At 46.6% G+C, this 18,915-nt stretch overlaps 1 protein-coding gene across 1 annotated transcript; it reads left to right on the forward strand.

Annotated features, from left to right (window-relative positions):
• Window positions 1–232: 232 nt before the first annotated feature.
• TELO2 (telomere maintenance 2) lies at window positions 233–18,795 on the forward strand. The gene is given in 22 exon segments (XM_066330359.1): window positions 233–537; window positions 907–1,184; window positions 1,733–1,801; window positions 2,043–2,190; window positions 2,559–2,590; window positions 2,593–2,660; window positions 3,393–3,427; window positions 3,429–3,459; window positions 4,287–4,428; window positions 5,424–5,560; window positions 6,282–6,370; window positions 7,452–7,562; window positions 8,168–8,253; window positions 8,448–8,545; window positions 9,470–9,586; window positions 10,528–10,599; window positions 11,114–11,284; window positions 12,012–12,103; window positions 12,919–13,018; window positions 13,511–13,575; window positions 14,226–14,341; window positions 17,294–18,795. Coding segments are annotated over 22 exon segments (2,466 nt in total). The 3' UTR covers window positions 17,398–18,795.
• The last annotated feature ends 120 nt before the right edge of the window (window positions 18,796–18,915 follow it).

The following is an 18,915-nucleotide window of genomic DNA, read 5'->3' on the forward strand; positions in this document are numbered from 1 at the left end:
GGCCACCGCTCGCTCACTGGCCGCTGCTCATTGGCCGCCGCTCGCTCACTGGCCGCCGCTCATTGGCCACCGCTCGCTCACTGGCCGCCGCTCATAGGCCACCGCTCGCTCACTGGCCGCCGCTCGCTCACTGGCCGCTGCTCATTGGCCGCCGCTCGCTCACTGGCCGCCGCTCATTGGCCGCCGCGCAGCGTGGGCGGGAGCGGGGCCGCTGCGTGATTCCCTCCGCGCGATGGCGGCGGCGCGGCCGGGGCCGGGGCTGGAGCCCGTCCTGCGGGAGGCCGTGGCGGCTCTGGGCCGGGCCGGCGCCGGGGAGGGGCTGGCGGCGGCGCTGGGCGCGGTGCGCACCTCTCTGGCGGCCGTGGGCGGCCCGTCCGCCCTCGGGGAGCGGGAGCGGGCGCTGTTCGGCGCCTTCCTGCGCAGCCTGGCCCGGGCGCCCGGCGCGGCGCTGCCCGAGGGCGTGTGGCAGCGCTGCTTCCTGGAGGGCCCGCCCGGCCTCGTGCTCTGCGTGTTGCTGGAGGCCCTTGGCTCCGCGGGGTCAGTACTGCTCCCCGGGGCGGGCGGGGATCCGCAGGGCTGCAGAGGTCTCTGGGCTGCCTTTCCGCCGGGGGCACGGAGATGCTGCTGAGCGCGGCAGCCCCCGTCCCGCCCCGAGTGCCACACGATGCCGCGTCCCGACAGTCACAGAGCTGTTCCAGTTGTGGTTGTTGAAAGTCATGAATGTTTGGAGCCGAGGAAGCTGTAGATAAAAAAGATATTAAAACCGCTCTAATTTGATAATTTTTTTTAATCCAGTGTAACAGAGCAGAGGCGTTTCAGTGGTGATACCACAGCAGAAAAGCAGTAGCATGCCAATCTTATTTTCCCATTTAAAAGAGGCAGGAACTAACCGTTGTTGTGTTGCAGCTCTGGCCTTGCCCCGAGGGAGGTAGCCGCGGTCCTGGAGCAGTTCCTGCGGGAGGGCCGGCTGTCGGCACTGCTGTGGGAGCTGTGTCAGCAGCAGGCACAGCCCGGCTGCCCCGAGCTGCAGGACGCCCTGCTCAGCAAGATCGTGTGTTTGCCTGAGCACGTCAGCAACAAACTCCAGGGGAACAACCCAGCCGTGTTCTTCCCACAGAACTATTTCCCTCTCCTGGGTGATGCAGTTCTCCAGGTGCTAGAGAAGATCTCTGACTCTCTGCGGGGTAAGGCTGCAAGGATGACTGTACTGTAGGGTTGTGTTTTCTGAAAAAGTGTTTTGTGCATGGGACCCCACGACTGCTGCTTGAAATACAGATGATTAGTCTTGCAGAGCCTCACGTTTCTCCTTCAGGCTATCCTAAAAGCATAAAGTCCCAGGAATGAGGAAGATAGCTGAGGCCTTTTAGAATCCACTGAAAGCAGCAATCCTCCAAGCAATTAAATGGCATTGTCTGTTGCTAAAGCTTAGTTATAGTCACTTGATGTGTGCTGAACGAATTGTTTGGGAGATGAGTGATACTGAATCAAACAGTAGCATTGCTACCAGAGAGTGAGACCGAGATGCTTCAGCCTTCTGCTTATCACTGTAAAAAATACTGAATGCTGGTTTGTGCCTGAAGGCAGGTGGTGGAGGGAGAGATGATGCTTGAAGAGAAAAAGTTAATGTGTTTTCAGAGTTCAGCACTCGTGGAAATCTCTGCACCTCCTCCTGAAGGTTGGTTGGAGGATGCTGGTGCCATCTTTGTTTAAGCTTATGTCTGTTTTATCCCAGGTGGCTTGGACTGCTCCATCTCTTTTGTTTCTCATGTCCTGGGGAAGGTGTGCATTCATGGAAGGCAAAGTGAGTGTTTTACTATGTTGTTTAAATGATTCCGTGGTTCTGGTAGTATTTCTACTGCAGGAGCAATTTAGAACTGCAAACTGTACCATATATTTTTTTCATGTTGTGAAGATCTTGAAATTCTCAGGTCAGGGTCAAGTGCCACTGTACCAGTCCTGCCATCTGTGGTATTTACAGATACAGATTTATGATACAGATTTATTTACATATACAGATTTATGTGTTTTCTCCTGTGCTTCAGAGGAAATCCTGGGAGTTCTGGTGCCCCGGCTGACAGACCTGACTAAGTCAGACTGCATCTGGCAGAGGATATGCTGGCGGCTGCTGGAATGTGTGCCAGAGCGCTGGATGGAAGCAGTGGTCCTTGGTTTTGTGCAGAGGGCACCCGGGTAAGAACTCTGCTTTTTCCCTGATCCACAGCAAAGGCAGAAGTTGTCACAAATACTTGCAGAATCAGTCTCTGAAAGTGCTATGTTTGTGTAGGTGGTTTTTTACACTGCCATTTCCTAAAAGACTCAAGGGATAAAGTAGTTGATTGTTGCCTCTTAGGGAGAACTTACACCATTTCTTAAGTATCTGTATCATGACATGCAGTGGAAAGACAAGCAAAAGCATTCTTTGCCATTCCTGGCTCACTTTCTGAGTTTAGAAGTATTCTAGAGACTTGGTTGCAAATAGCTGCTCTCGGATTTTCCTATGATTAGGAGCAGCACGACGCAATAACACGGATTCCTGATGTTTTGTGTTGTCTTGTTAGGGCAGATGTCTTGTCCAGATTGCTGGGGAACCTAGTGTGAAGAACAAGAAGGCTCAGTTTGTGGTGACACAGAAGATACTGCTCTTGCAGTCTGGCCCACCGGTGAGGACTCTGTGGTTTTCCCTGGTCACCTGTGTGGTTTTAGCTGAGCTCTTACTCTTCCTGAGTAAGGTTTAACTCTTCATTCAAAAATGAGCCCTCAGTCTCCCCACATTTGTGCAGCTGTTCACTGACAGCAGAGTGTAACAGACTGTGGTGAACAGTAGCTTTAAATCATGGGATTCATGTGCTCCCTCAGGGTTAATGGTTGATTAGTGGAAATACTATACTCCTCTGGAACCAAGTGATTATTTGCACGGAGTATCAGAATTCTGGGGAGCTGAAGGCATTTAGTTATTTTAGAATCTGAAAGAGGAGATTGAAACAGCAGGATCCACCCTCGGGGGTAAGAATTAGATGAAAGACATGAGATGAGGACCACTGGGTTTTTTCCTGTGCACCTAAGTTTGTCACAGGGTGTTAGGAACTGTACTGTGGCTTGTGATACTGTTGTGAGAGATGTTGTTTAGACTTCATAAGTGCTGTGTTTGCCTGTGACTGGTTTTGTTGGTGAAATACTGTACTGTAGTTCTGCCGTGGTTTTCCATGTATTCACCAACAACTACATATGTGTGCTTTCTGCTTTTTTAAATTTTGTTTACTTTTCTGCCTCTGAATGTTGTCAACCCAGTCCTCAGAATGAAGTTTAATGCAGTAAAGTAAAGCCAGGACACTCTGTCCTTGCGGATGACAGCTCATGCCCAGCTGAAGCAGTTGCTGTGGTTTTCCTTGCAGACGGCAGTGCTGCCGAACCTCCTTGGTACCTGTCCCTGGACGGCTCCGGCGCACCTTGCTGCTCAGGGTGAGGTCACTGAGCCTATGAGGAGCTGTTCACATGGGAACATTCTGCTCTGCGGTGTGTCTGGGGTGCACAGTTTTGGTGCTCCTCTCAGACTCTTCTGGTTGCTGTTCAGAGAGTGAAGGAAGCCCAGCATATCACAAGTGAACTGTGATAAATGAACTTAAAGCTTTCTGCACTGCTGGCATTAATTTTTCATTGGTAAATGAATTTTTTAACTGGTAAATTGTAGCAAAACTAGTGATGCTTGGGTTCTGACAAATATCCCATGTGCTCTGTCCTCAGCTTCCTTAGTCACCTTGTTTATGAGGCTGGGCACATGGCAACAAGGAGTCAAGTTGGTGGACAGTTGTCTGTTTACCAAATGGTTGATGTTTCAGAACCTTTCTCATGCACATTTTCCTCAGTGGGGATGGCAGATATTTTGCCTCCTAACTCGGCAGTGGGATGAAACTTCTATGAAATCTGTGTATCTGGAAATCCTTACCATTTATCAAATGTTCTAAATGATCTGGAAGTACTGACAGTTATCTAAAATACTACTAAACACAGATAAAACCTTATATCAAACTGGGTTTTGATAATAATAATATTGCTTTGCAGATTATTAAGGAGAAATAAACATCACTTTTAAATTTAGAAACCCATTATATTTACAATATCTTAAATAGAAGTGCAGTTCTTGGGTTCTCAAACACAGTGCATTTTGGGCCATGAAATACAAAATTTGTCTTTTTTTACTTGCTTTGTAGGGAGAGTAAAAATGTGATTCAAAAATACCTCTGTATAGAAAAGACCCATTTCAGGACAGCCTGAGTTCTCTGATTTAGGTGCTGCAGGAGCTGTTGGAGACCTGGAGCAGCAGCAGTGCTGTGAAGCACTCCCCAGCTGAGCAGCAGCTGTACATTAGCAAGGCCATCCTCATCTGCCTCTCCCACCTGAAGGAGCCTGAAATTGAGAGCTGCAGACAAGGTGAGACTATGTGAGAAGCAGGGCTTAGATTTGTTCAGCAGAGAGTCTTACTATGAGTAGAAAAATACCTTGTTTTGATCTGTGGATAAGCAGAATTGTCCCATTTTCGCCTTGCCAAGTGGGGTAACCTGCTGAAATCCTCTTTAGCACCAATATGATAGAATTCCAAGTGCATAACTTTAGGGTAAGGAATTGAAGGCAGCCTATCTTTGCCTTAAGGTTCTTATCTGAGCAGTGGTTTAAAAACCCTGAAGTTTTGCCACAGGAAACTCTGTTTCTGTTGCAATTTAAAAAAAAAAAAATCTATAATGTCCAGAATTACTTCTGTGTGTGACTTATGGGGGATGTGAAGGTTCACTTCAAGACTTGCTCATCTGTTTATTTTAGAATTAATTGTTCTTTAAGTGAGTAAATGACCTCATACGTATTACCAGTTCTGTAGTTTTATAGTCAGTTTTTTGCCTGACAGCTGTGGAAAATAGAAGCTTTCTGAAATGAAGGAGGTCAGTCAAACAGCAGTAAGCCTGCCTGATGAATGCCCTGAGGGCTGAGAAATACTTGTGTTATCTGCCTGTTGTACTTATCCAAAGTTAGGCAAATATCTGTCTCTGTGATTGTTGTACTGGTCAGAACTTGTAATGTCTGCAAAACATGACATTTATTTAAGTGACTCTGAAGTGCTCTAAAACCAAATTAAAGATTGACTTGACTTACTGACCTTTTCTCTTTTTAAGTGAAAGCCAAAATATTGCAAATTCAGAATATATTGTAATGTTTTGTTGCCTTTCTACCCCCTGGAAGGGTTTGCTGTGCTGATGCTGAAGAGCAGCACTGACACTGCAGGGAGGGAAGCTGCAGTTCATGGACCCTTTCTGTCCATTACTCGGTGGTGAGGGGCTAAAGCTGCCCTCAGGGAAGCACAAAAAGATGGGTGTTTGTTTCTGTCACTGTTTCAGAATTTCAAACGTGTGCTGTTTGCTGGTTGTTTGTTTCAGAGCTTCTGATGAGCATGATGGAGGGCATGAAATGCCACTTGGACAGCAGTCTGCCACAAATACAGCGTCTGGGCATGGTGGTGGCAGAGAGCATCAGCCTGAAAATAAACACTGAGGGGCCTGTCCTGAAGTTTGAGGTGAAGGTTTCAGTGAAATTTATGACTGCTGTGCTGGGCTTAGAGGAAGTAAAAGCTTTAAACCAGATAATCCAGGTCATTATAGCACTTTTTTTATCTGGAAATGAGGAGAGGCAGTCACACCTTCAAAAAGAGAGAATCTCTTTACAACAAAAACAGTTGTAATGGTCAGGTGGCTGAGAGTTACTTCAGGAGTGCAATCTGCTGGCAGAGGTTGGGATAAACTTTGTAATTAAAGTTTATCATATTGCATGAGGGAATCAGAATCTGATTCGTGGGAGTTGAGAGGGAGCTTCAAATCTGAAGTGGTGGTGAGCATTCAGTCCCCCTGACATGGTGGGAAGACCTGTTATGAGCTGGGATTTTCAAGACTGACATGGAGATAATTGCTCTGCTCTTGACAGTAGAATTTCTGTGGCTTACCTGATTAAATCACATTAATTCTTTAAAAGCCTGCCACATTCCTCCTGTCACATTGCCACTTATTAAATATTTGAAAAATGGAAATAACATTCAGACAAGGTGTCATCAGGTACTACTCTTAAATATGAGGAGAAAGATTATAGCTGCCTACTGCTGTCAGCACAGGAGTTGGAACAGGATTGGTGAGGGTTCATCTGCTCATAATTTAGTCCGTGGGCAGTACAAGGGTGAAATGTTGAATGCTGGGCATATTTGAAGTAAGTAACAGACTGCAGCAACAGTTATTCTGAATGTCTAGTACGAAGAGGATGATGAAACAAGAGAATTGAAGTCCCTACTGGTGCAGACTCCATCATTCTCTGTTGTCCCCAGCCTTCCAGATGATGAGTAAGTTATTGCTATTCATGCTGTCTTTTTGCCCTTCTCTATGCCTTATTCCCATTACACACAAGAACTATATGTAGTATTCAAGATGTTTTATGTATTCTTAAACATCATAATGCACCACTTTCTCACAGTGTGATTTAATTACATTCATGATTCAATTGGTAGTGTGTATCAAAATGTCCTGTTGATAGCTGCATGTGGTGGAACTGTGGTGTAGGGGTCTTGTGTGCACTGGGGTAGAATCAAATGGGCATTTCTTTTTGCTTCTTGGAAATCTGGTATTTCTGCTGTATGCCCCTAGCCCACTGACCCCTGACAAAAATCTGCTGTGTCTGTCACTCTGAAGACTGGCTCTTCAGTGCTCTTCACTTCCAGAGCATCTGCTGAGGCTCTTGGAAGCACTGTTTGGTCAGCAGAGGAGTGAAGCACTTTGTTATTAGCAGATGAAGCTGTGCAGCACTCCAGGGAAGTACAAAAGATTTACTGCTGCCATTGTAGGGACATGATCAGCATAGACAGCTGTTAGAGAAATGAGAATCACCGAGATGAAAGGACAATGCCAAAGTCCACAGAAATAGGTAGAGACAGAAGAATATTCTCAGCTGTTGTATTCATCCTGTGCAAGATCTAGCAATGGTTAAAAATGGCCTTGAACTTGCAGGGATGGGGCACCCACAACTTCTCTGGGCAGCCTGTGCCAGGGCCTCACCACCCTCACAGGGAACAATTTCTTCCTAATACCCAATCTAAACCTGCTCTCAATTCAGTTTCATTCACAGTTTCAGATCTGGTTATTGAGTCTTTCCTTAGCAGTCTCAGGTATTGTGCAGGGGAGCAGAAAGTTAGCCAGTTCAAATTTTTTATCCATTGCTCTTCTGTTAGAAGATTCTGCTTCTTTTCTCCCCTCATTCCATTCTTCTTCCCAGTACTTTGTTCTTTGTGTTAGCCAAGTTGGGTGTGAAACTGCAGCAGGAATAATTATCTGCTGTTCTATTTAGGCAGCAGGGGTTGGTAGGGTGAGTAGTTTCTTCCATGTAAGAACTATTACTGTATCCATTTTAAAACTTATTTTTCCTCTCAGCAGGAGTGAGAAAGCAAGTGCTGCACTGCCATTGGTACCAGAGAGTGATGAGAAAACCCATACAGCAGCCCCTGTGATGCCAGATGAGGAGTCAGATGCTGAGCTTGACAGGTATGGGGCAATAAATAGGGAGGAAATGGAAAATAAATGTCAGTACCTGCATTTCTTGGCAGTTGTGATTTCTGACTTTGTTCAGCAGCGTGGTTTGCAGCAGAGCAGGGCTTTGTGTAGGAAATGGCATTAGTCAATAAATTAGGCAAGATGTGCATTGTGTGCAACCACTGTATTTGTTCCATTTGACTTAGATATATATTTCCTGGAAATTGTGAATGTATTTACCCATTTTAATAGTGGACCTGTTTTATTCTGTCACTGTATAAAGAAATATATGAATGTATATACGTTAATATGTATGTATGTATCATGTATGTGTGTAAATGTATAAATCTATAATGAAATCTCAAGAGTCAGTTTCTAGTGTCTTGGTCAGCTAACTCCTCCTGGTACTTGGCCAGGAGATCCAGTTCTAGATCTGGTCCCAGAAGTGCTCTTTCCTTAGAACTGCCCAGGATCCCTCTCAGGCCAGGCGTCAGCAGTGACACAGGAGTGACATGGTTATGACAGTTATATGCTGGTTCTTTCTCTTTGTGTGGCTGTCTGGGGAAAGCAAGAACATCTGCACCCCATAAACTAACCCCTGCCTTTATTTCTTGTAGTGATGATGACCTCATCCCTTACGACATATCTGAGGATAAAGAGCTAAAAATGAAGGCTCCTCTGTATATCCGAGACTGTATTGAAGGTATGAGATTTTTGACTGAGCCTTTCTCTGTTTCTTACTGAGCTTGGGAGAGTGAACGCTGTAGGTTTGGTTTTTCTGATCTAATTTGAAGAATCTTTGAGTAATTTCAGTTTAGTTTCTAAGCTGGTCATGCTGAGTGTCTGTGCCAAGAGAAATGATTGGCAGAAGGAATTTTGTTTGTCCTTTGATTTCAGTTCTGACTGGATCAAGATCTGAAGATGTGGACAAGTGGGAAGCTACAGTCAAGGCCCTTGAGAGCTTGGTTCGGAAGAATCCAGCAGCCACAAGAGAAGTGAAGTATTATGATCTAGTTACAAGAGAGCTGTAGTGTTAGAGGGCCTATCACTTTTAGTCATGAGGAGACTAAACATGCCAGTGGAACAGGCCAGGCTAATGTGTAGCTGGGTTCAAGGTACACGTTCACAAGCTTTCAGCTTGGAAGTAGAAGGAAATAGTTGCCTTGAAGGTGAGGCTGTAGAGCACAGTGGAACAGAGAAGCAGCAAAAGTGCTGGCAGCACCCTGCCTTCTTACAGCTCCAGTGCCCAAAACAAAACATCCTACAGGTACTGCTTGCCAGTGTGAGGAAGCTCCATGCTGTGTACTGTGCTGGAGGAACACTAGAAATGCAGATTACAGAGCAGCCATTTTGGATTTTGAACTGAAATTCAATTTAATTGTTATTCCCCAATGAAAACGGGGGCAAAATCAAATGAACTTCCCCTATTTGCTTGTACAAGCATAATGTCTTGTGGAAAGAGTAGTTGGATTGTACTGGTCAAGATGAAAAGCTCAGGGGAGAGGAACCTGGGATGAGGTCACTGCAAAGAGTGCTCGCCACTACCTCTTAGTGATCACTTGAAAGTGTAGAGACACCAGCTGAGAAAGAGAAGGGCTATGCTACTGTACCCTTTAACCCATCCATTACAGTGACAGTTCATTCTGTGTCATCATGCTACCACTTCTCCAGAAAGCCCAAGTGAAATGTGGATAGAGAATTGTCAGATGGAGGATCTGTTCAGGGTTTTGAGAAATAAGTCTGATGGCATTTGGCATTTGTGTTTTCTCTTCCTCCTAAGGAATGGACATATTGCCTCCTTATCCTAACAAAATACCTCCTTGTCTTTGTTTAAACATTAGAAGTGGTCCATAATTCCTATGAGGAAAAAACCCAAACACTGTCAAGGTTTTGATTTCTTTTTTTCATATTTCAATCAGGTTAGTGTGGAGCTGGCAAAAATATTATTGCATCTGGAGGAGAAGACCTGCATTGAAGGCTTTGTGGAACTCCGTCAGAGAGCTCAAGTAGCTGTTTTAACCACAGACCCCATACCTGTGAGTTCCTCCTACTATTTTCCTCCCTCCAGTTGAGGCACAGGCAAAAATTGAAGCAGCTGAAGTCTCTTTCTCATTTGATAGAGGGAGCTGTCAGTGTGGTAGAACAGGTAGTTCAGGTCTAACCACATTGATGCTCCTGAAAAATCTACAAGGAGTGACTGAACCAATCGGAAAAAGAAAGCCCTGTCAGACTGGAGGAGCTGTTTGGAGGCTTCTGGTTTGAGTGTACTTGACAAGGCAGATCACATAAGGACTTGTACCAAAGGGTTTCACGTAGAGGGAAGCTGAGGCACAAAGGGCTTTCACAGACCTGACTGGTGACTGTAATCAGGGAATCACAGGCTGCTTTGGGTGGGAAATGATCTTTAAAGCCCATTTCATTCCTACCCCCTGCCATAGGCAAGAACACCTTCCACTACCCCAGGGTGCTCCAAGCCCTGTCCATCCTGGCCTTGGACACTTCCAGGGATCCAGGGGCAGCCACAGCCTCTCTGGGCACCCTGTGCCAGGGCCTCTCCATCCTCACAGGAACAATTTCTTCCTAATACCCAATCTAGATGTATCCTCTGGCAGTTTATGACCCTTAACATTCGTGCTAGCCAGGCCCCAGCAGAAGGCCTCCCTCCATCTTTCCTATGATGCTCTTTAAGTTCTGAAAGGCCACAGTGAGGTCTCCTAGCTGCTGTGGTAGTTATTTGGGTACCTCTGCCTAGGAAGGAGAGAAGAATGATGCAGTCTCATCTGTCATTTAATTCTTTTGGGAGAATCTAAAAGTGGAAGTGTCCGAATTTCCTATTTACAGTGTGTGTTTCCTTCCTTCTCTTGGAGGCTTGCTGTTACCTAACAGGAAGCAAAACCTATGAAATTAAATGCTTTTAGAGTTAATGGGAAGGCTGTTTCTAGTTTGGGTCTGTGTTCATTGTACCCTGATTTTTCAGGTTGCAAAGTACTTGACCTCCCAGTTCTACTCTCTGAACTACAGTCTCCGTCAGCGCATGGACATCCTGGATGTGAGTGCTCTCACTTTGCCCTTTCCTTCTGTCTCTTGCACCAATGCTGAGGTGTAACAGGATTACCTTTTATTCCTCATGGGAGAAGGCAGAGACATGGGAATCTCTTACATCAATATTTGTGTCTGGCATTCCTCTTGTTCCTAACCCTGCTACACTCCACCCAACAGGGCTCCCTCCACACAGAATGCAGAGCATGTGTTGGGCATTTGCCTGGGAGAAGCCACTGGTTACTTTCACATTATCTTCCCTTTGTGAAGGACAGTAATCTGTCTGTGACTCCTTCCATACCCGTGTCTGAAGAAGGAGCCCCTGCTCTGTTTTAGGGCTAAGTGACCAAGAGCTTGGTCATTACCTCAGCCACTGGCTGTTGGAGGTCAATTTCCTGCTGTTCTTCACTCTAAAACTGTTGTGCCTTTCTGCCTTGTTGCTTCTGTCAGTTTGGATGCAGGTGATGCTGTTGTTGTTCCCTAGGGATTACCCATTTTTAACTGAACCTCTCTGTTTTATCTAGGTATTGGTTTTGGCAGCTCAGGAACTGTCCTGTCCCAAATTCCATGGGAAGACCAAGCATTCTAATGCCCAAAAGCCTTGTATCCAGCTCCCTCTGGGAAGTGACAGCTCTAAGGACTGGAGAACAATTGTTGATGAGAGGATCAAAAGCAAGACTCGGAGATTTAATACGGTGAGACCAGAAGCAAACTAATGTTAAATCCACCAAAAATAGGGACACTTGGAGTTGCTGTAAATTCTGTCTGGAAAGAGTAAAATACCTGTGGAAGTGGACCCAATCCAAAGGAAAGTCAGATAAATACATATTTGAAGTTACAATGAAGTTACAATATGTATTTGGAGTCTGAGTTTTTTGGTGCAGACTACCAACTCTCCCAGCACGGAGAGGAAGATAAACCTGAAATCCCTTACCCGACTTTGAAGGATAATTGTTGTTCTGTGCTTGTTCTGAGCCTGTGTGGCCACTGCAGGGAGCTGTGACTGCACCTCACAGATCCCAGGGCCTCCATCAGACTAGCTGCCTCTGGACTCCACTGTCTCAGCCTTCCTGTTTTCCAGGGAGATGAACTGATGCCAGTTTCCTAGTTTCCCGAATTCCCCTGTGGTTCAGCGTGGAGAGGTTGCCTTCCAAAACTGCTTTATCTCTTGGTGTTCTTTTTCCTTATATCTAACTGAGCACTACTATTATATGCAATAGGTATATTGTATTGAAATGTTTAGATGTGGAGAAGATCCGAAGTGGGAAGTGAGAATCCAGTCAGGAAGCTGGTAGCTGTGGTGTACAAGCAGTGGTTGACAATGGGCTGGCTGCAAGAAATCTGTAGTCTTGACAATGTCCAGTGAAGTGGAAGAGCTGGGTGCTGTATCTTGTGCCTACACTTCATTTTTCTCTTGTGCAGGGTCAGTCTCAGGTGGAACTGGCTTCCCACCCAAACAAGTTCAATTCTGTTGCTGGGTATTTCTTTTTCCCATTGATCCAGCACTTTGACAGGTGAGTGTGAACACCTTAGGATTCAATAGGATGTGGGATGTGGGCATGGCAACTGCCAGAGTGAACCTTTCTGCTTGTCCTGCTTGCCTTAGAGCAGCAGGCTTCACAGCCTAGGAGCTGTGCAGGAGCCCAGTGACACCACACTGACCCTTGGGTCCTTCACAAAGCTTGGGAAGGAGAGGGTTGTGGTCTCTTGGATTTACCCTTTGAAGTCTTGTGTGGCAGGAATATGTAGGACCCTGAAGAAGTGAGGATCCATCAGCAGGTACACAGACAAGTAATTCTGGCAGTACCACACCAGTTGTCTTGGCTGAGCCTCTGCTGTGGGAGGTTCACGCAAACCACAGAGCTCAGACTGCAATCCTAAACCAAAGTTAACTGTCTCAAGTTGGGCTTATCACCTGTACTGATCTTTGAGGCCACAGTATAGGACATAGGACACAGTTTATTGTGTTCCTTTAAGTCTTTGTGAACCTAAGGAAGGCTGAGTAATCAGTTCCATGATAACAAAGATTATTGTAATACCAGTTGTAATGGTATGGCAGTGGGGGCAGCTTTTGCCTCTAGGTCTTTCCAAGTAAAGACTGTTGGTAGAATGTGTGATACCTGCTGTATGAGTAGAGAATAGTGCCCTGGGAGAAGAGAGGAGAGCAAACAGCTCTTATCTCTATTAACCTGGTAGTGCCTGTATAATGACTGCTGTTATAGGGATTCAGGCTTTTGGGGACAATTTCCCCTGCAAAACCTCCTGACTGTTCCAAAGAGGTACTGATCAGTCTTCTCATGCTACACAACTCTGTGTCTTGCACTTGCAGGCCTTTAACAACATTTGATCTTCTGGGGGAAGATCACTTAGTCCTTGGAAGACTGGTTCACACTTTAGCAGTCCTGATGTACTTGGCTGTCAACACTGTGGTAAGGAAGGGCAGAGAGCAGGGGTGACTTCCAGCCTGGGAACTTGAGGTGCCTTCTGGAACAGCTTCAGGGCTTGCTGCACTGAGACTGGCAGCAGTTGGAGTGGGCTGAGAAGTTGTGAAATGGGCTGGGAAGAACTGGTCAGAAAAGAGACGTGGGATTCAAGCCACCCTTGCACTATCTTTTGCTTGTCAACTTTTTTGGGGGGTTGAGCACATTATTTCAACTTCACTGCCAAAGTTTCCCCATCTGTAAAATAAATTCAATTGTAGCACTGATCTTGACCTTTGTTAAAGTATTTGGACAACACTCCCAGGCACATGGTGGGATTGTTGGGGTGCCCTGTGGAGGGCAAGAGTTGGATTTGTGACCCTTGTGGGTCCCTTCCAGCTCAGGACGTAGTGTGATTCAATGAGCAGTACGTCTCAAGGCCCAGTTCCACATGGCAGTGTGGATGGTGTTCAGTGGTGCTGTCACAACCCTCTTTTGCAGGCAGTGGCAGCAATGGGAAAGGCACTGCTGGAGTTTGTTTGGGCGCTGCGCTTCCACACAGACTCGTGAGTTACTCTAGTTGCATGCTCTCATTTTTAAAGATCAGCTGTGAGCCACTCTGCAGTCATGGTTTGTCCTTGTCCAAGACAAGCACCTGGCTCAGAGTGTCAGTGACTTAATGCACAATTTGCACAAAATGCACAGTGTGCACAATTGCGTGCACCGTGCACACAATTTACTTTGTGCTCTCCTCCAGCTGTGTGTTCTTATGACTGAGTTTAATACCAGCCCAACATATGAACTTGGCTGGTGTCTTCTAGTGTGGCAGTACAGCTGTTAGCTGTAGAGAGGCTGACAAATTTCCTGACTGCCTGTCCATATGATGGTTTCATCTGTGTTTACTCAGGGAGCTCAGAAAACTGTAGATTAAATTCCATCATTCAGTCTTGGAAAGGAATTAAGACATGTAGCCAAAAGTCTGTAAACATCCAATTTCTGTCTTGCTCTCAGATATGTCCAGGACTCTGAATTGTGCTAGACTCTGTGCACAGCTTGGCAGCAGCTCTGTATGTGGAGCATACTGCAAGATTACACCCCTAAGCAGCAGGAATATGGCAAAAGTCATGCCATTTGAAAGTGGGGAGCCCCTGAGGTGAGGAAATCAATGCAGAGCACAAAGCTGCAGGCTCTTAACCAGTGCAGTCCTTCCCCACAGGTACGTGCGCCAGGGCCTCTTGTCCTGTATCTCCTCCCTGCTTCTCAGTGTCCCAGCGGAACAGATCCTGGCAGACATGACAGAGGAGCTGTTGGAGACTCAGTCCTGGCTGGGAGGTAAGGCATGGTGGGCTGCATCAGTGCTTTTCTGGTTGGTGGTGCAGTCTTTGTGCAGCATCTTTTTAATTGTGGTGGCAGCAGTGATGTCCTGGCATCGTGCACCAGAGATCTGCATGATCAGCAAGCAGAGCTCCACGTGTGCTGTAGGCATGCAGCACTAAGGTACCTGAGGCATAAGCCAAGAGGTGGGTATGGCATTACAAACTGACTGTCCTCGCAGGCCACCCAGAAAAATCCCCAAAGATAGTCTGTGCCTTCTTTCTCTGTCTGAGCAGCCAACCACCCACGTCATGAAGCTGCAGGAAGTGTTGTCATGTTGCCTGTCACACCCAGGCAGTGACTTTGGCCAGCAGGAACACACAAAGCTTGTACAGCCTGTTTACACCATGCTCTCATGAGGGGGCTGTTGTCAGAGCTAAAAACAGGAGGAAGAGGAGCATGGCCTAGTGTCTAGTTTCCTATTGTCGATAGAAAAAGCTACGAAAAACAGCAAATCACTTTGAATGCTGTATCCAGCACACATTACGCCAACACAAGCTGTGCCTGTGGGTTCTGGCAGGCTGGAGCTGCACAGATCAGTGCTCAGCTACTGCAGTGAGCTGGAGGGAAAAGAGCTAATGCTGAAGCCTTCACTGTGTTCTGAGGGTGATTCTTGTGATTCTCTGGTTTCCATCACCATTCTCACTCTTGGTGAGTTGCTTCCCACAGGGAGCAGGCAGGAAGCAACGCTGACCCAGCTGGCCTCTGATCCTGCTGGGTTGGGGTGCTCTGTGCCCTTTGAAAGGAAGGGAGCTGCCATGTGGGGCCAAAGACTTCACTTTTCCCATGACATGATGTGCTCTCAGGAATCTGCTTGTCTCTGCATTTAACACTGCTGTTACCAAGTGAAGCCTTTAAGGAATGTATTTCCAGCATGAGGGTTTGCATAATCTGTTTTCAGTGAGTTATTTTGCGGAGGAGGATGACCAAGATAGTAGCATCTTCCCATGCTTGTAGGTAGTGTAAAAGCCTGTCTTTTCATCTACTGCTTTTGCATGAAAGCTGCATGGTTATTCCTGGTGGGAATGAGAACTGGGTAAGATAACTCCTGTGGGTATACCAGAGAAAGGAGAACTGCTGTAGGAGTCATTCAGAAGCCTTAAAGAATTCAGCTTCACATATGGTCAGGTGCAATTTAAGTGCAATTTAAAGGGTTTCTAGAGCAGCTTCATGAAACACACCAGCCTCTTGGGCTGTGACTTAGCTATTTATTGTATGGGGAAACAGTTGCACACAGATACTGGGCCATCCCTGCTGCTTGGACAGGTCAAGTCTGGCACTAGACATGTGCTTCTGTGACTGAATCACAGGTCTGAGCTCATGGATTTGGCTGTTGCTTCATGACTTCCAGACAAGATTTGCAAGAGGTGTCATGTATTAGCTCTGCTGTAGCTGGGAATGACGAGCTGTCCTGCATGGGAGCCTTGACTACTATGTCTTTGAGCCACTCTGGGTTTCAGCTTAAAGCATCTGTGTTTTTCTTGCCGTGGCCAAAGCATAGTGATGAACAGTGAGATAGGAAATGTTATACTTGAAGTGCTTAGTAGAAATCCACAGACCTCTTTCAGTTTGTTGTTACATCACCTCTGCAAACTGCCGTAGGGTGTCCTATGACTGACTGTTGGCCCTTCAACCTGTTGGCTGCAGCCCTGGCACTGTCTGCTTACTGGATGCTTTGGGACATATCAGCTACAGAGAGAGGCGAGAATCTGCTTTGGACTTGTCCATCGTTGCCCTTAGTTGTCATGCTGCACTTGCTGTTCAGCAGCCTGATCCTTCCCAGGGGAGAGAGGGAATACACTTCTAAACACTTCTAGGAAATGATCCTTTTGATTCCTCAGCAGTCGCCTTGGAGGGAATTCCCCACCCCTTGCAAATGCTGTGCAGCTGTGCCATGTGTAAGTGTGGTGTGTGTCAGGACCAGCAGGACACTCTGGTGCCTTGTGCCTCCCTGCAGTGCCAGCAGTGCTTGCTCCGTGCTCATGGAACAGAAACAGCACCAACAGCACTCTGAGCTTTTGGACGTGTTCCAGTCGGCCTTGTGACCTCCCTTTTTGCCTTCTGCAGAGGGAGTGTGGAAGCACCAGGGTGCAGCTCCCCCGGAATTATAAATAGCCCTGCTCCAGTGACATGAGTCATGTGTTTGGGCTGACAGTGCCAGGCTCCCAGCACTCTGCTTGTGCGTACAGGATATCCTCACACAGGCTCCCTGCTCTTCCAGGCTCCCCTGCTCAGACATCCTGCATGCATCCTGGTTGCTACTTTGCAGGCCCATTAAGGGCCCCTGGAATAACAGCTGCTGGGAGCAGCCTCCTCATGCTGCCCTTACATGCTGTGGAACTCGTTTATCAGAAGATTGGTCTCTCAGAGTGGAGAACATGCTGAACATTGGGGCCTGTCTCCTTTCCCCATTGAAATGGCACCATGACCCCAAATTCAGGAAGAAGTGCTGACCATTTTGGATTGCAAGAGTGGCAGAGTGGAGACTTCAGACTTTGGAGAAAGTACATGGCTAACTGCAGACTTCATTCACACTTGTAGCTCAGCTGTACAAAGCTTTTGTGTAGCTCAAGGTGACAAGTACAAATTCTGGCACAGAGATTATTCCATGGGATCCAAGGTCAGACAGTTTCTATAGTGTTTCAGACCAACTGATTATTTGTTTCTCCTACAAAACTGGAGCAGTACCCTTTGTGGTAATCAGGGCTTGGCTGAATTCATGCTGCTTTACATGATGAAGTTTGTGCATGTCTGCCTTCTAGCCTAATGGAGTTCCTGCAAGTGCTGATGTCCAGCCCAGCTGTAGGTGTAAACGCTATTGTTTAGTTCTGTGATTGTCAATAAAACAGTGAGAAGTGTTAAGGGCACTTTTTCCCATTCTCCAGTTAACAGTGGCTGCTTCTTTTGCAGATGTGATGGAGAAAGACCCTGATGGGGACTGCAGAAGGCTGGCCCTGCAGAACTTGCTGCTGATGGAGAACCTGAAAAAGAAACTTGAAGCTGTTCCTTCCTAGCTGAAGGGTAACAGAAATGACCTTTACCTTGTAGTCTGGCCAGCTGGATGTCTTCGGGCACTGCTGGGGCCTCTTCAGCAGTCACCTGGCTGGAGGAGAGGAAGAAGGGGGAAGGGTGCTGAGCTGCAAGGCAGCGAGCCTGACTTGACATCTGGACTTTGTAGTGGAGGCCAAGTGAGTGAGCTCTGGGTATCCGGTACAGCGTGTACAGATGCAGGAAGGTGGGCGAGCTGCCATCCTCCAGCCCCCACCCCAGCTATTTATAGCCTTGGCAGCTCTGAGCACTTGGCTAAAAATACAGGGAAGACCTCGCAGAGCTTTCTCATCAGAAAAACAGGAGGGCTGTGGAGGGCCCCTTGCTGCTGTGACTGCCCCTTACGAAGGCTCCCATGCCCCTGAGCAGCAGGAGCCTGGGGGACCAGCTGTTGGTCTGCTGCTGGAAGGGGTGGCATGGTGGAAAAAATGGCACTGCTGATGGGATGCAAGCACTGGATAGCTGTGCTGAAGTGCTGAAAGTGTGCTGGACTTGAAAGGCCTGAGCCAGAGCTGGGCTGCGGTTAGAATAAGACAGGGAATTCTTTTTGTTTAATCTTAGTGCAGAAGTAAGTTTCTACTTAAGAATAAATAATGTTCAGATTTTGACCTTAAAATCTCCCCAACCCTTCTTCTTTGAAAGCAACTTAGAAACTTCATGTTCATCCCAAGTTTTGAAGCAAGTCAAAACACAAAAAAGAGAAATCATTTGAAGTGTAGGGGCTGAAACGTGAGTGACCTGAGAACTAGCCCTGGGCAGGGTGACAGGCAGAGGTGAGCAGAACCTTGGTTGTTACGTTGAGCTTCACTTCTCTTAGTCCTGTTTGTGCCAGGGAAGAATTGGTCTCCAAGACCTGACTACTACAGAGTGGGTTGAATGTAACTGGTCTTTGGAGAAGGAGCTTCACAGTAACAAAGAAGTTTCAGGTGCTCAGAGTGACCCAACTTGAGCAGAGGTTAGACTAAGGGTCATCCAGGATCCCTTCCAACCCAGGCATTCTGTGACTCTGAGGTTTACCCCAGATGTCTGTAAGATGTTGCTCTAACCCTACATGACTCTCTGATGTATTTAAACGCAGAAGCTTTTGTTGGGAAAACTACTGCCTTCAGACTGCCAGAGTGTGTAGTCTGACTTTTAAACCAAGCTCCTACCCAAATGGGATGGGTATTGTTTTCAGAAGTCTCACTTGTAGAGAATCACAGATCTGCACCTTAGCAGATCAGAGTTGTACTTGAAAGGCAGCTCACAGTTTCCACCTCAGTTATTCAGCTCTTTGTACTGAGAAAAAAGTGTAGTTACAATATGCAGTTCTTACTGGTTTTTTCTGCCTCAAATTTATTAAAATACTAAAACCAGCTTTCTAACATGATGTACATGTGAATTGCTGTATGCTGTGCTTGAGAGAACATATTAACTCTAATATTGTTGCTTGTACAGTCAAGCAGGAAAAATAAATTTCTTGGTAATAACCAAAAAGCTGTGTG

The sequence above is a fragment of the Sylvia atricapilla genome, chromosome 15, assembly GCF_009819655.1.
Source record: "Sylvia atricapilla isolate bSylAtr1 chromosome 15, bSylAtr1.pri, whole genome shotgun sequence".
Taxonomy (NCBI): domain Eukaryota; kingdom Metazoa; phylum Chordata; class Aves; order Passeriformes; family Sylviidae; genus Sylvia; species Sylvia atricapilla.